Here is a 15,753-nt window from a genome sequence, read left to right as displayed (position 1 = left end):
CACATAATCTAGTTTTTTCTTTTTTTTATTTCACTTATATAAATTAATTCAATTTTAAATCCATCGAAAGACATTCGTCGTTAATTACTGTTCGCAAATTTCTGCATTTAACAAAAAAAAAATTGTAACCGCCCGATGAGCAACCCTTCCTATTCTTTTTATAATTATTCAACAGATTCCCTTTTAGTAGTGTTCTATTAAAAGTTGCCAATGTCAATGAGTCCTGTACTGTGTTTTGTATTTCATCGTTTTGATTCGGATTCAATGAACGAAATTCACGTCCATTGATGCATGCAACGATATGACCTACGTCTAAAAATATAAATAATATCGTCTTCATCAAGTTTTGTTTTATTCGAGTTGCTGATGTTAACAGTCGAAGCCGTTTGACTCGGTATTTATGAGAGAAAGCGGCATTAGTCGTGAATTTTGATTTTAGAAATTCAAAAATTAAACAAAAACAACAATCTATAATTCACATTTCTCTACTTATGGAATTTAGTATGGTACACTCCCGTGGTAAACATATAATCATATAAGTAGAATTTGTGTCATTTATCTTACACTCCACAATTTTAGCACCAATCACCTAGAAGTTAGACACGGAGCCAGTGTTGATCTTAAGCTCGATATTGAAGTGAGCTATCACATTTTCACTATAATTTGCACAATTGTCAAAACATTGACAATAAAATTTAAATAAAATGTTTACAAAATACCTTATTGTCACGTGTTCAAATAGAAACATAACCCTTATGGGCAGCTAATGGGTGCACGCATTAAGAGTCAGCTTCCAACCACCGATGCATAAAGATTCAAAGTGCTGTCTTTCGAAAATTTACAGAAAAAAAAAATTGTATACTGTCGTCAGAAAGTTTAAGATCATCTCAATTTTAATGAAATTATGTCATTCGAAACCAAAAAAAGTCAATAATTTAATCTGTTCTTTCAAAAAATACTAAAGTTTGGGTAAAAAGTGTGAGAATAGTTTGAGTGAAAAATCCATTCATGAAAAAACGGCCACTTTCGAGTTTGAATGCATAAAAATTCTAGACAATCGAATGAATTATTGTAAAAAGTGGTCGAACTTTCTTACGGCAATGTATCTTGATTTGCGTATTTTATATACAATTTCGACCGGTTTTTTGTAACAACATTTTCTTATGTATATAGTAGAAATTCAGAAACCGATGTGAACAAAAAATCAGTATAATCTGTGCATCTGCTGAACAAATATAAATTACACACATAAAATATACAAATGAGTTGAAAACATTCGCATTTTGAATAAAAAAGAATGATCAAAAAGGGGAAAAAATGATTTTAATTAGTTAATATCGGACAGATAACTTTTTATTGACGAATATGTGGAGGAAATAGCAAACTTTTTCTTTTTCTGATGTATACTAAACAAACTATTCAAATATTATTGACACTTGGATAGAGTTAAAAGGCTTTTTTAAGTAACTTCGATGGGGAGTCGCTGTTTTTTCCCTCTAATAAACACACAAAGTAAAAATGTTTGAAAGCAAAACCTTTTAACTAATATAATATTAAATCCAAATTTTATAAGCTTACATTAACGGTTATGAGAGCTATCTTGAAATATTTGTTATAGTAGCAATATCTACTGATTTCGAGAACATTTTTCATGATGCATGTTTATGTCTATTCATTGTGTTGCACAACGTTGTTTCCACATTTTGAAATTTCATACTTATTTCTATCAAATCAATCCGCTTTATCCATTTGAAACAAATTAAAAATAAATGTGCTCAACATTTTCGTTTCATTTTTTGACATTTTCATTGTTTTTTTTGCATGGTACGTTCATGTCGTGTATATCTTTTTCAAAAATTCGTTTCTAAATGGTATATAAGTTTTTATTAGTCCTCATGACAATCTTTGAGTTACGTTGACGTTTTTCTCCATTCATTAAATTTTTCTTTACATTCTCATTAGTTGTCAATTAGATAATACACAAAAACATAATTACAAAAAATTATATAATTAATAATAGTAACATGCTTTTCATCCATAACAAGTTAAACTCAAAAATCATTAAGGTACACACAAGAAATAAACCAGACAAATCATTTTAGGATTCATATTAAAATATTAATTTGTAAGGTTTTCTTATAATATGAGAACATTTTATCAGGAAACCTATAAATAATAAAACATGTTTTGTTTCAATTCATTGAAGTTGGATTTGATGTTTGGGCGCGCCAATTTATTAGGATTCCCGTTAAAATATTGCGTTTTTATAAGGAAACCTTACAAATTCATTTTTTAATAGGAATTCTATAATAATTTGTTGGGTTTATCTCTTGTGTGTATATAAGGCTTTTGAGAAGAAAAAAAAGTAGCATAAAAGTAGCACTAAAACAAAATTTGAGATTTGCTCCTATATAGTTCAATTGTCAACGTCGGCATGCGGTGCATTACAATCTGTCCATGGTACACTTAAATGAAATAAATGTGAAGATTGAAGCCCAACACCATGTATCCCCATTTCAACTCCGTACAAGTTCACAATTGAACCATTTGGATTCTCCCAATTCTATAAAAACAATTCCCCTCAACACCTATGGTAAAAGTCTAGACCGTACCTCAGACAGGTTAATGTTTTAGAACCACAGTTTAGTCCCACACAGAATAAAATAAATATGGTAAATTTTTGATAAATGACAGGCTCAGCGGAAACAAACAACTTGAATAATATATTCGTAAAAGACAAATTGAAAAATATATTGCAAAAAGTACGCACAGAAAATGTCTGAGCGCAAAAGAGAAACAAATGAATATTGAGCGAAAAGTGTAATAAGCCTACTTGTTTGCCCTTTGCTCTGTTTACTTTTGCGCTCAATACTAATTTGTTTCTTTTTTGAGCTCAGAATATTTCTGTGCGTTCTTTTGGCAATGTATTTTCCTATTTGTCTTTTACGAAAATATTTTTCAAGTTGTTTGTTTCCGCTGAGCCTGTCATATGATAGTTTACTATAATAAGTGAAATCTACCAAAAAACTTTGACACCATGCGTTTGATGTCTAGTATTATGATGCACAGATCGCACTCATATTTTACTTATTCTGTGATAAACGCTTACCACAAGTACACACTATCAAAAATCTATCACAATTCATTTTTTTTTGTTATATTATCCTTAAATTTGAACTTAGCCGATAATAAAAGGGACTTAAGGAATCTCATCGCCCGCTCTTGCTTGGACTGACATTCATTAAGTCGTTTTCATTTTTAGCTATACAAATGTACAAAGTACATATTTGTATATTTGCCGCTGCTATCTGCGTGTATGGTATTCATGAAGCAATACAAACGTGATTCTGTATCAGACGTACCGAAAGTATGTCCAAAGTGTCACACAGCTAACGTCACGATGGAATTCAGTGTAATCTATACTAAGTTGCCGCCAACTAGTGAAAGCACTAGAACTCCATAGTTGCCTGTGACACTAGCTGTGCTACAATTTTGCATTGCATACAGTCTATGGAATACAATTGCAGTAGATAATAGATAATGAATGCCGCGGCATTCTTCAAATCCATATTTTTTGTTTTTCTAAATATTTTCTTTGAAATTTTCCCTGATATCCCCAGCATATCGTGTCAGTAGGTCAATTGAAAGAATTCATTTCTTCAAAAGGAATTCAAACATTTTCTTGGGAATTGCATCCATTTGAACTATTGAAACTCAAGAGGGACAAAATTGCTCTATGCCCATTTTGCACTTGTCCCTTACCCTTTCCTATCAATAGGGTAAAGTGGGCGTAGAGCAACTTTGTTCTTCTTGAGTTATCCTCCAATTTTGCAAAACATAACCAAGTGATAAAACCTATCCTTGAGCCAGACATCAGACAAATATATTTGGATTTTGTCATCTGGATATTTCAGCTCATCTGAATAACGTAAGGCGATGATAGGGAGTGAAAACAATAGAAGTGACTGTTGTATTGTATAGATATAAAAATACTACCATAACTATAATAATCACTTCTATTGTTTTCATTTCGTATCATCACCTAACGTTATCCAGATGAGCTGAAATATCCAGATGACAAAATCCAAATATATTGTCTGACATTAATTCGTTCCCCTTTTTTAGCCTAAAAATGTTCCCTATCCAATAATAACAACAATTATTTATTTTATTTTGTGTTGTGTTTGATTCACATCGCTGCTGTATACGAACTTGGAAATCACATGTTATTTGTATAATCACAAAAAACTACATCAATTTTGGAATATCTGCCATTAAACACCCAATTCATAAACAAACTGTGTTTATTTAAAGTATAGAATAGTTAATATGAATATATAATTTTGCCAAAATTGTTGTCTGAATTAATAACGAAACACCTGTTTTTCTTCGCTGAACACCTAAAATTTCGTCTAGAAATTATGCGCGTGATATTGCTTTGAAAGCTATCTTTAGCGAAAACCCATAGATCCCATCTTAGGCGTAATAATTTCGCTTTTTTGCATGGTACTGTTTTTTTTTTCAAATTCAAAAACGAAATCAAAAATCATCAGTTTGTCAAAAGAATTTTCTGGGCATGGAAGTATACAAAGAATGTAGTTTCGTTGGCATTGCACATTTAAGTTTTTGAAATGCGATCTTTTGCCATGATGAACTTAAAGTATGGGAACAATTATAAATAAATGCGGTTTTTACTTCTGAAAATCATTTTTCTTTTTAAATAAATTATTCAATATAAATTGGCTTGAATAGTTAATGAGTACATTTCATATTTTGTTACGGCAGTCGAATGGCATTAAAAATGAAGTGTATGCAAACTCAACAACAAAGAATTTATTTTTTCTGACATACATTCAATACCATTTTTACTTATTTCATTCTCTTTTTTATCAGAAACACCATGTTTCACAAATCTTTTGGTCGTTTTCGATGTAAATAAATAATTCTTAATATTTGTTACACAAAACACACAATGAACAAAATAACTGGAACGTTTTCACATAATAGCAAAAAAGTTGTTTCAAATGTTTTATTCAACAAGAAGAAAAAACATTTGTTTACCAATTATTTCTATATTCATATGAACTGTTTTCGATTTATTTGAATGCATTTCTTTATCTATTTCTATCCGATATTTCTTTAGATTTAAATACCTCAAATTATTTTCATGCCATTTTACTTTTTTTTCATTTCAAAAACTAATAATTCCCTAACTCAGTTAGTTATTAAAACGCTTTGAACACATTTCGATGAAGTTCTGTTGGAATGGGGATATATTATGTGTTTTTTTTTAATTCAAGCTCGATTTTGAATCTTTGAAAATTAAGTGAAAGATCTGCAAACCGATTGAATTAAGAAACAATGAATATTTTGCTGTCTTTAATAAAAATCTATTCTAGGTCGTTGCGCGATTGAAATTGGTTCTGAATCTCGGTTTGAGTTCTTTGAAGGGAGAACTGGAAAACTGCACTAAACATAAGAATAATTTACAAAAAAAAAAAAAACAGTACAAAAGATTATCAATGATACAACAATAAATTATTAAACAGAATCGCGACTAAAACCAATTTATTCTCCCATATCGAAAATGATTTACACATCAAAATCACGACGATTTCGAATGAAATGATTTTATGACAATCATTTGAAAGGGATATCACATAAATAATACAATATAACAGTTGAAAATAAAATATCGAACATATATCCCAATATTATTTACAAAATAAATGAACAAATAAAAAAACAAACAAACAAATGAACCTAAATATATTTCTAAACGTAAACCTAAACAAAAAACCAAAAAAAAAAGAAACAAAAAAACGCGTTCATCATATTTTTAGCATTTTTGCTATTATTTGTTGGTTTGCAGGATCCGGTGGACCCCTGTCTTCACATCACGACATACTAACGCCTGGCTTCCTACATCATTCACATGATCATCCGCTACATCGCAGCAGCAGTAATATTAGTAATCACCATGCCATGTCATATCACAATATGTTTACACCGTCACGTGATCCAGGGACAATGTGGAGATGTCGATCGTGTGGCAAAGAAGTAACAAATCGTTGGCACCATTACCATTCCCACACCGCACAAAGGTCAATGTGTCCATATTGTCCGGCAACATATAGTCGCATCGATACACTGCGCTCGCATCTACGAGCCAAACATCCCGAACGATTTTTCAAACATTAAAAATCAATCGAAGAAAGATAATAGATTCACAACTGAAATAATAGAAAATAATGAAACGAATGCATGAAATGAAAAATAAAAACAAATTTCCATTTTCATTTGTTCCAATTTATTCAATGGCCGCACGTCATTGGAAAGAAAATGGAAAATTCATTTGTATCGAACTAAGTAAGATATGCATCATGTTTTATAATTAAGAAACTAATATATAGTTAAAGTGTATTTTGAACATGTCATAAAACTTGACATTCGGATGACAAATCAGAACAGAATATTGAAATTTTTTTAAAGCTATGAATCATAGCCTATGACAATTGACACTCTGATACTTTAAAAAAAAGAGAGAAAAAAATGAAAGCATTTCTGAATACCGATTTTGCATGGACATAACATCGATGCTCAAAATAAATGTTTATTGCAAATTCAGAGATGCAACGGTAGTTCAGAAACTTTCTTATTTTAAACTATTTTTTTTACACTGCACACAATACCCAAATTGAAACTGATGTCGAATCGGTCATGCGCAGATATATCATAACACCTTCACATGAAGCTTTTTTTTAAATGCAAATATCTGTTCTTTTTTCTATCTATAACCGAAAGGATCGTAAATAGTTCGTGTATCTACACTGCCAAAATGGTATCACAGTTTTGACTAGAATTTGATATGAATTTAAAATGTAAATATGAAAACATTGGTTTCAAGCCTAAATAATACAATTAATTCATTAAGAAAACTTAGTCATCATTCTATGAAAATGTATTTTAAACAAAAATCCACAACGTAAAAGTTCAATATATTTAAAAAAAAAAGCGTCCAATTTGAAAAGAATAACATTTTTAACTCTCCAAAATAGCTCAAATGGTCAAAATAAGAGGCCTGCAAGGCCTAAATAGATTATACCATAGATAATCTTTTGAATTAATAATTTTTTTTTTTTAATGATGAATTATGAAGAAGTTGTTCTTGTAATCAATGTCGTCACCAAATCAAAGAAATATTACCAAAAAAATAGAATGCTTGATATGGATAAATGGACATTTTATTCAAAATCCGGTGAAGGCGAATAGTTCTGATGAATTTCATGAAAATAATGAAATAAAATATCACATTGTTTCAGAGTAAGTAACATTAATATGCAGAAACAGCATTGTGCGTAAATATAATTGGATAAAATATATTTCAAAAGTCAGAAATTCTATTCAGTCAGTTTAAATGAATTATTAGCACCTCAGTATTGTGTTTGTTAAAAATGGTTTTTATTTCTATGGTTTTGTAAGCCAAATTTGACCATTGGACGCTGGAGGGTGGAAAAAAGCATCAAGAAAGAAAGGCCATATAAGACATTTTAATCAGTGTTTTGTAAAGCTAATTCGTGTAACGAGTCATTAATTTTGATTTTGACAGAAATTACTGTAGATAATGTCCATACAAAATAAATGAAAAGTTGGCAGCTGACGGAGAATAACATTGATATAACAAAAAAAAAACACACAAGTATATAGGCAAAAGTCAAAAAGATAATCATTTAAAAACCATATATTTACATTCGAATGAACATTGAATTGGTGTGTGGAAATTCATTTGGCATAATGCTGGAACCAGTTTCGAATCGAAAACTTCGATTAATTGATACACACAGATCAGATATTGCCGTCGAAATGTAACCAAACATGAATTTATTTAGTATATGGATTTTAACTCCAAATTAAATGGACATCATAAGGGTAATAATTAATTCACAACACGAAGAAAAATAAGATCCATTCCTTTTATTTTCAATTACCTATATCAACTATTTACGAATTTAATGGGTATGCAGAGTGCAGAGAGAATTGTGTGAACAATATATAATTCTATGTTCTATAACTTCAGTTTCAAAGAATCATAATAATAATAACTTTCTCCAATTTCAAATACTACAACAATTATGATAAGAAAAACAAAAACAAAATGTGAACTTTTAAGTATGTGTTAATAGGGATCCGACAATTAGACACTTTAGTAATTTTATTTCGTTTAATATCATAATCGTCTTTTGATGTGCTTCATCATGAAAAAAAAAAAAAAACAATTGTGACAAAAAGATATTGAAACATAAGCAGCTAAAAAAAGTCAATTTTACGAATTTACTCGTACATAGTGTGTCGAGTAGCAAAAAAATCTATTTCTATCTTCGATGCAAATATTGAAATATCTCTTATTTCTACTTTAAATGCTTTATAATGCCTTGAAAAAGAATTGTGAATACTATTTTATGTGCTTTTGTTATTTTACGGGTGCCATAAGTTTTAAGACGAAAAGAAACAAACAAGCAAAAGAAGAAGAAGAAAAAAAAATCTTGAAAAAATCATGCGAACAAACATTTAATATATTTTTTCACGATGTTTGGAAGTAATTCAATTTATTTGTTTTCAACTGAATAATATAAAAGAGTGTGTATCATTTCTACTTGAATGAAAAAAAAGACGTTGTTTTGTATTACATTTAAATTTTGATTTAAAAAAAGAAACACGAAAAAGAACAATCCCTTTTCGAGTTGCAAAGAAAACAGTTGTTGTTCGGCAAACAATGCATTTGAATTAAAAAGTAAAAAATAAGCTGTCGGTGATCTATGCTTGACATGAACAACATATGCAACTCTAACTGAATCGAATACACAAGTAAAATTAGTTTATTCTCTCAAATTTTGAAAAACATGTGATTCATAGGGTAATTTTCCCAACTAACACAGATCGTGATTGTATTATTTAAAAAAAAAAAAACAAGAAACATTAATAATAGTAGAAGAAAAAAACAAAATCGAAACTGATTGAACAAACTGAGCAAAATTGTGGATATAATTGTTTAAAGATTAACACAATATTGACAATCGATTTCTCAATGTCAACTTGCACATCTAAATAACATTTTAATTACTTGAATGTTTCGCAACACAATTGGTGTTACGTGTATGTTAAGTGGCCAATGCATTTTCTTTTGCACTCAATTTCGGCTGAGTTTTCTCATTGCGGATATTTTGAATAATTGTTGGTTGAATGTTTCTTACTCTCTCTCTCTCTTTTAACTTTAATATTCTGTTTGTCCATCGAAAGAATTGGCGTTTTCTTTGACTTCAGCTTATTTTTCTCTTTGAAACGGTACAACCAAACAGTATGAACGGACACTCAAGAGAAACGGAACAAAGATATAATTGTGTTAAATGGCTTGCAGCCACCTGATGTTGATGGCTCAAAACATGGAAGAAAGAATGAAAGAAGACGATAAATAAATTAACTGCTCAATAAAAACGAGCAAAGATTGTAGTTCACAGTTTTTCCAAACAATGTAACTGTTTATCTCTTGTTTTTTTTTCTCCTTTCAACGCCATTCTCCTTCAAATTGTTTGATTATACCCTCTGGAAAATGTTTTTCGCTTTGATGCCGTTGAAATGATAGAGAAGACGATTGAACATGTTTGAAACATACTTTCTTTATTATTTTCAATTATTCTTTTTTTTTTTTGTCAAAATATCATCCATTGAAATAAACCAGAAAACATCGAGTGATTGCCTAATGCATAATATTTTATTATTTGATTAAATGTGGATCTCGACGCGGATATTTTGAAAATAAAAAGCATATTTCATATACTTTAAATTTGTTTTTAAAAAACGACAAAACTTCTTTATCCGCAAAGTCCATCAAATATCAAAGATTTTAAAATAAAACACAATTTGTTTTAAGTATATTGCACCTTTATGACTTTGCCAATTCAATTTCAAGAATTCTATTCAAATAAATAACAATAATTGAAACAATGGTTCGGATGCATTTCGACAATGTGTCATCCTCAGCGAGTACATTCAAACTCAAATGTTTGCATCCGAACCATTGTTTCAATTATTGTTATTTATTTGAATAGAATTCTTGAAATTGAATTGGCAAAGTCATAAAGGTGCAATATACTTAAAACAAATTGTGTGTTATTTTAAAATCTTTGATATTTCATATAACCTAATTGCAATTCGAAAGGTTGTGTTGGTTTTTTGTTCGATTTTATCATCGATTAAGTTATGAATTCCAAAATATTTATCAAATAAATAAATGATTTCAATCAAAATACATTACCATTTATCATTATAAATTACGAGAACGAAAAAAAAATGCCTGTTGATAGAGAGACGAATGAATGTTGACGAATATTTTTCCAGAGGCCGATTCAATTCAAAACAATGAAATCGAATGTTCAATATGAATTTCAATTTTTCAAACATCAAATTTGATTCGTTTATTTGACAGCTCGTAATTTTTTTTTTTTTGCTGCAAATAACCAGTGTAAATGTTATAAATTTTACGACGTATCTGATTGTGAATGGTGGACGTTTGATCACCGTTGTGAAAATTACACAATCCAAAAATTGATTGACGGAGGGTACATTTGAGTGAAGTGACATTTGAGTTGTGTGCAATTGAAAGCACACTACTACCATGCTAGAATTTTGAAATCGATTGCTAATACTGTGCCAGTTTCATTTTTATAAAGGATATTATGAAAGATGTGTGAAAAAAAGTTCTTAATGGCCATTTTATTTTTATAATTTCTTTTTTTTTGTCTAGTTTAATTTTTTGAATATTCTCATTTTAAAATGTGTTTAAAACAAAACAAAAAAAAAGTTTCATAATTAGTTTAGTTGCTCAAAGAATAAACAGAAAATGTGAATCATATATACTAAAGAAAAATATGCAATTTAGAATATTATACAATTTCTACAAAGAAAATATACGGGTGTTTCTTCTTTTTTTTTTCTTGGAATCCAAAAAGGAAATGAACATTAAAGAGAATTAGTTGATGATATCATTGGACTTGAAATACCGATCAATTGACTACATTGACCTCAGCGACTAAAACAAAACCAAATTAATCAATAAGTTATTGTATTTACATCACGAATAAAATATAAAACAATAAATAACATAACGAATTATGATTTACCATTTGTCATAAACAATATGGATATTGTATTGAACCTTTACATCAGATGGAAATTGAAAATATTAAGATAGGAGTTTTGTAAACTCAAGAGTAACTGGAAGCCCATTTTTGTTTAAAAAAATGGTTTAAATTCATAATATATACAAATGTACTATGTAAAAATCTCAAAATTGTATATGCTTTGAAGAGGAAGAAAAAAACGAACAAACAAAGGAGTCGGTTTTCAGTTGAACGTCTGAAAGTCACTGATGCAACTATATAGCAGGAAATTCATAGGTTTCACAAATATTGTATTGTATTGAATCTTTACGTCAGACGGAAATGCAAATATTTAAATATGAGTTTTGTAACTAAGCCAGTTGGAATCCATTTGAAGAGAGAAAAAAAATGGTTCCAATTCATAATATACACAAATATGGGACATATTCCAAGACACAATTCTTGATTTGAATACGTCTATTGTCATGTTACGTTCACTGTTGAATTTAGGGTTGCAGTTGATTGTAGTGAATAGCAGTAGAAATGTAAAAATCAATACTACATAATACGCATCTATGAGGACAAGTACACGTTAGGCAAGGCACAATTCGTTGAAACCATTCATTGGATTCGAGAACATAAGCGCGGTCACCGTCAATGTCACGACTTACGCAGCATCTGGATGATTTTTTTTCCAAATGTGTACCAAAGAAAGACTTGAATCACACCAATTGGATTCGAACGGAGGTGGATTATCGTTGCTGTTGGTTGATATTATATAGCTACTCCAATAGCTACTCCAAATTCAGCCGTGAACATAATGGATTTGTATTTGTATTAAAAATTGTTGTCTTGGGAACGGTTTTATTATTTTCCAAATGATGTTTGTGTCAAGGAAAAAAGAATGATTCACATATATTATGACAATTTCATGACAAATATTTTCAGAGTTTCATGAACGGATGAATAGCAGTCTAAGCAGTTTGGTATGATGTGTTTTCTAATCCAAATCCTCTCTTAATCATCAAATTAAAGATACGACCATAATATCTATGGATGAGACGAAATAAATGGCATATATATTTTAAAATATATTCCATTGTTTGAAAAGAACTCATAAAATTTTAACATTTTGTCGAAAAACACCAAATTATTATTTGAAGATTGATAGGAAGTCGATGCGAATTCGAAAATCGAAAGTGAAGAGAGAACATAGATCAATTTCACTCCCATCCATAGAATTATGCTGCAATGATCAAACTGAACTCGAACTCGATGCACGACTGAAATGTTATAACAAATGAGCTTAACAAATCTGAATGAAACTAATAGCAACACAAAACTATCAGATTTTTTATTCGAAAATTAAATTTTAAACAAATTAGTGTTCCATATTAAATAGTTAGTAAAATGCAAAAAAAAAAAAACACTTTTAAAATTCAACATTTTATGATGCACACTGTTTGCTCAGGCATTAAATATTCGGTGAGAATTCTTTGAAGGAAAGAAAGAGCTCAGATCTGAAACAATAAACTGTGTATACAAAAAATTACTATGTGTCAAAAAAACGTTGGAATATTTTATAGTTTTTTTGCACCTATTATTTCTATACACTTACACATACACAAAAAACAAGAAAGAATTAAAAACATTTAGAGCATGAAAAAACAGTGTGCAATGCGTACACCAATTATTATACAAAAAAATGTTTCATAAAAATTAAAAAAAACTTTCTAGCGAAGAAGATCATGTCTTTACTACTATTTCACCAACGAAATCATTTCCACCATATTGAAATGTTATGTCATCGTATTAGCTGCAGAGCTATTTGTTATACACAGTAGATACTTGGAAAATTGCAATCGTACAGGAAAAATTGCAATTCGATGTTCAATTGTAAATCAAAATGTATTATATTCTATATTGAATTCTCTTCTCTGATTCAAAATCGAAAATTATGATTAAATCAAGAATCAAGATATTTCATTTGAATTAAAAATATTTTTAAAACAATTTAATTTTAAAATTAAACGTTTTGAAGGAAGAAAATTCAGTGGCTGTTTCGCAGAGCAATATACGTGAAGAGGAAGGAGCAGAGAGAAGCAAAATATTAAAAAATAAAATAAAATATTATGGTATTTTTTTAGCTTTTAATATTTTGGTCCTCATTCAGAATAACCCTGGTCCTCCGGCTGCTTTGAGCATTCCTCCTCACATCAGTGGCGGATTAAGACTTTGGTGGGCCCTGCAGCGAACTAGTTTTTGGGGGCCCATTGTAAAAAAATTTTATCTATTCAAAAGAAAAAAAATTCCTTTGGCCCTGCAGCATTTGTTTCGAAAATTGTATGATAATCCGCCACTGCCTCACATATATTATCGCTCTGAGAAATAGTCGCTGAGAAAATTGCTTAAAAATACACGTATTGATATTAATTTGCAAAGAATTTGTTCAAAATGCTAAATAGCTTAAAATTTGATGGAGGCTTGAAAGTTTAAAAAAATTCTTTGCCATTTTCCGTCATCACTTGATTATTTTAAAATTACGGCAATTGTTATTTGAAACTAAGAATCATGACATTCTCGGCCAATGAACAATGACAAACATAGAAAGCACACAATTTGTTTTTGTTTAGTTTTCGAAGATTCTACTGTCAAAATAACGAAAGAAAAAATGGTATGAAACGAACAAAACCACATTGAACTATCTAAACGATGACAATAAAAAAGTAAACAGATTTTACTCTGGATAAAATTGGTTTCATCTATTTTATTAGTTTAAATTCATAGAAAAAGAATATTTGTTGACAACTGCAAGCTGAGATTTACAATGTAATTTAGTTATAGAATCATTTTTAACAAGAAATTGATAACTATGACAAAAAAAGTATAAATGTAAGTGAAAAAAAAAACACACAAACTATAAAGGATAACAAAAGCAAAAAAAATGCAAATTATCGCAATCAACGGTTTCATAAAACGCAAATGTCTATAAATTTTAGTATTATACACACACAATATACAATATACATACAAACAAAAACTAAAAAAAAAGTGTTCACGAATGGAGAGAAACAAGTACTTGAGATATACTCCGCATTCGGACCAACTGTCTGTATAAATATTAAACAAAATGCATGATTCATAACTTTGAATGTGTGCGAAGAGTAAAGCTTAGAATATATTTGGTAAAGTATTTTTTAGTACATTTTTTGATTTTTTGTTTTGGTTGATCGACACAGATTGATATCCATGGCTATAACATCCCAAATAAATAATAAAAGAAAAGCATTCTTTTAATTTTGAAGGTGTTGCAGTATTTTGCAATACGTTAACGGATCTCTTGAGTATTTCTTACCATGCGCGAAAGCTATAGAGTGAAAAAAAAACTAGATAAGAGAAAATCATCATATAGGGAATTTAACAGATATAAATATCGCATAAGAAAATTATTACTATAGACCCTTTGTTGTGCCAGAAAGCAATTTGAATTTTTATGTACTGAGAATGCTGAAAAGGGTTCAGTGTAAATTTTCCTTTGCATCGTAGAGAAATTCTAGAGATTAATTTCACCAACTAGACAAAATCCCGCTTTTTTTATTTAATATACTCATAGAAACCAATACGATCGTGTATATTTCGAAGAGTAGGCGTTTTATTTTGTCCTATACACTTGGTCAAAGTAAGAAAAGCCCGTGTGTATAAACATGTGACTCTAATTACACAAGGTTAACTAAATTTAACTAGAGTTTGTCCTAGAACAGTCAGTCACTTATTTTGTCACACGGGTCTATCTTAAAAATTTGAATAACTTCATTATTTCTTGTACTTCCATTTATGTTTTAAAGCAGTGCGTAACGTTTCAATAAACGGGGACAAGCATGAATATTAAAGTAGTCAGTCGAATTTGAAACCTTTTTTTTCTTCTCACGAATATCATTAAATAACCTCTCAAAGTTCCGTAGTTTCAACCTTTAAGGATGGAGTTGTATTTACGCTTACCAATATAGGTTTCAATTCATTAAACCAATCGGGATAGGTCTCAATGGATTAAATAAATGAATCAAATATATGTACTATTCGATAGTTTTCTACGTGCCTGCTTTAGTGTGTGACGTCTTTTATGGTATAAATTTAATATTTCAATAACTGGGGCGCACCGTTCGTAGTGGCCAAATGCTCCAAAATAACTAGTCTAGTAAATGTCTAGCTGAATGTCGCCTCAAAAACAACAACAATTTGAGGTGATAACATTTTGGTTGGCCTTAGGGAAATAGATAGTGCGCCCTAAACATCTATTTGATATATTTTATCGATTTTTGCAACTAAACTCGATTGTCGTCTCTAAATAAATAATACATATAAAATATGAATATACATAATGAAGAAGTTAAAGTAAAGTGTAAAAATACTATGTCTCGTGATGTTTTCCTTCCAAAAATGTTATGCGCAAAATGTCACATTTTTTTGTAGATCACATTGCCACCACTGAATTGAGCGCCCACAAATTAAAGCATCACCGAGCTTAAATAATAATAATTATTATTATGTTGGTTTCAATTTGTCCAAATGATTGGCATGTATTTTCTTTTTCAAAATG

The 15,753-nt window shown here is 29.7% G+C and overlaps 1 protein-coding gene across 1 annotated transcript in view; it reads left to right on the top strand.

Moving 5' to 3' along the window:
• LOC116336797 (sex determination protein fruitless) overlaps window positions 1–9,947 on the top strand; it is a 60,023-nt gene extending 50,076 nt beyond the window's left edge. Inside the window, exon 8 of the mRNA XM_031760934.1 lies at window positions 5,873–9,947. Within this exon, the coding sequence (XP_031616794.1) occupies window positions 5,873–6,201 (329 nt within the window). The 3' untranslated portion in view covers window positions 6,202–9,947. The remainder of the gene's footprint in view (window positions 1–5,872) is intronic.
• The last annotated feature ends 5,806 nt before the right edge of the window (window positions 9,948–15,753 follow it).

This window comes from Contarinia nasturtii, unplaced genomic scaffold (genome assembly GCF_009176525.2).
Source record: "Contarinia nasturtii isolate CC-2019 unplaced genomic scaffold, AAFC_CNas_1.1 Cnas_scaffold_187, whole genome shotgun sequence".
NCBI classification, from domain to species: domain Eukaryota; kingdom Metazoa; phylum Arthropoda; class Insecta; order Diptera; family Cecidomyiidae; genus Contarinia; species Contarinia nasturtii.
This window is presented reverse-complemented; position numbering and strand designations above follow the sequence as displayed.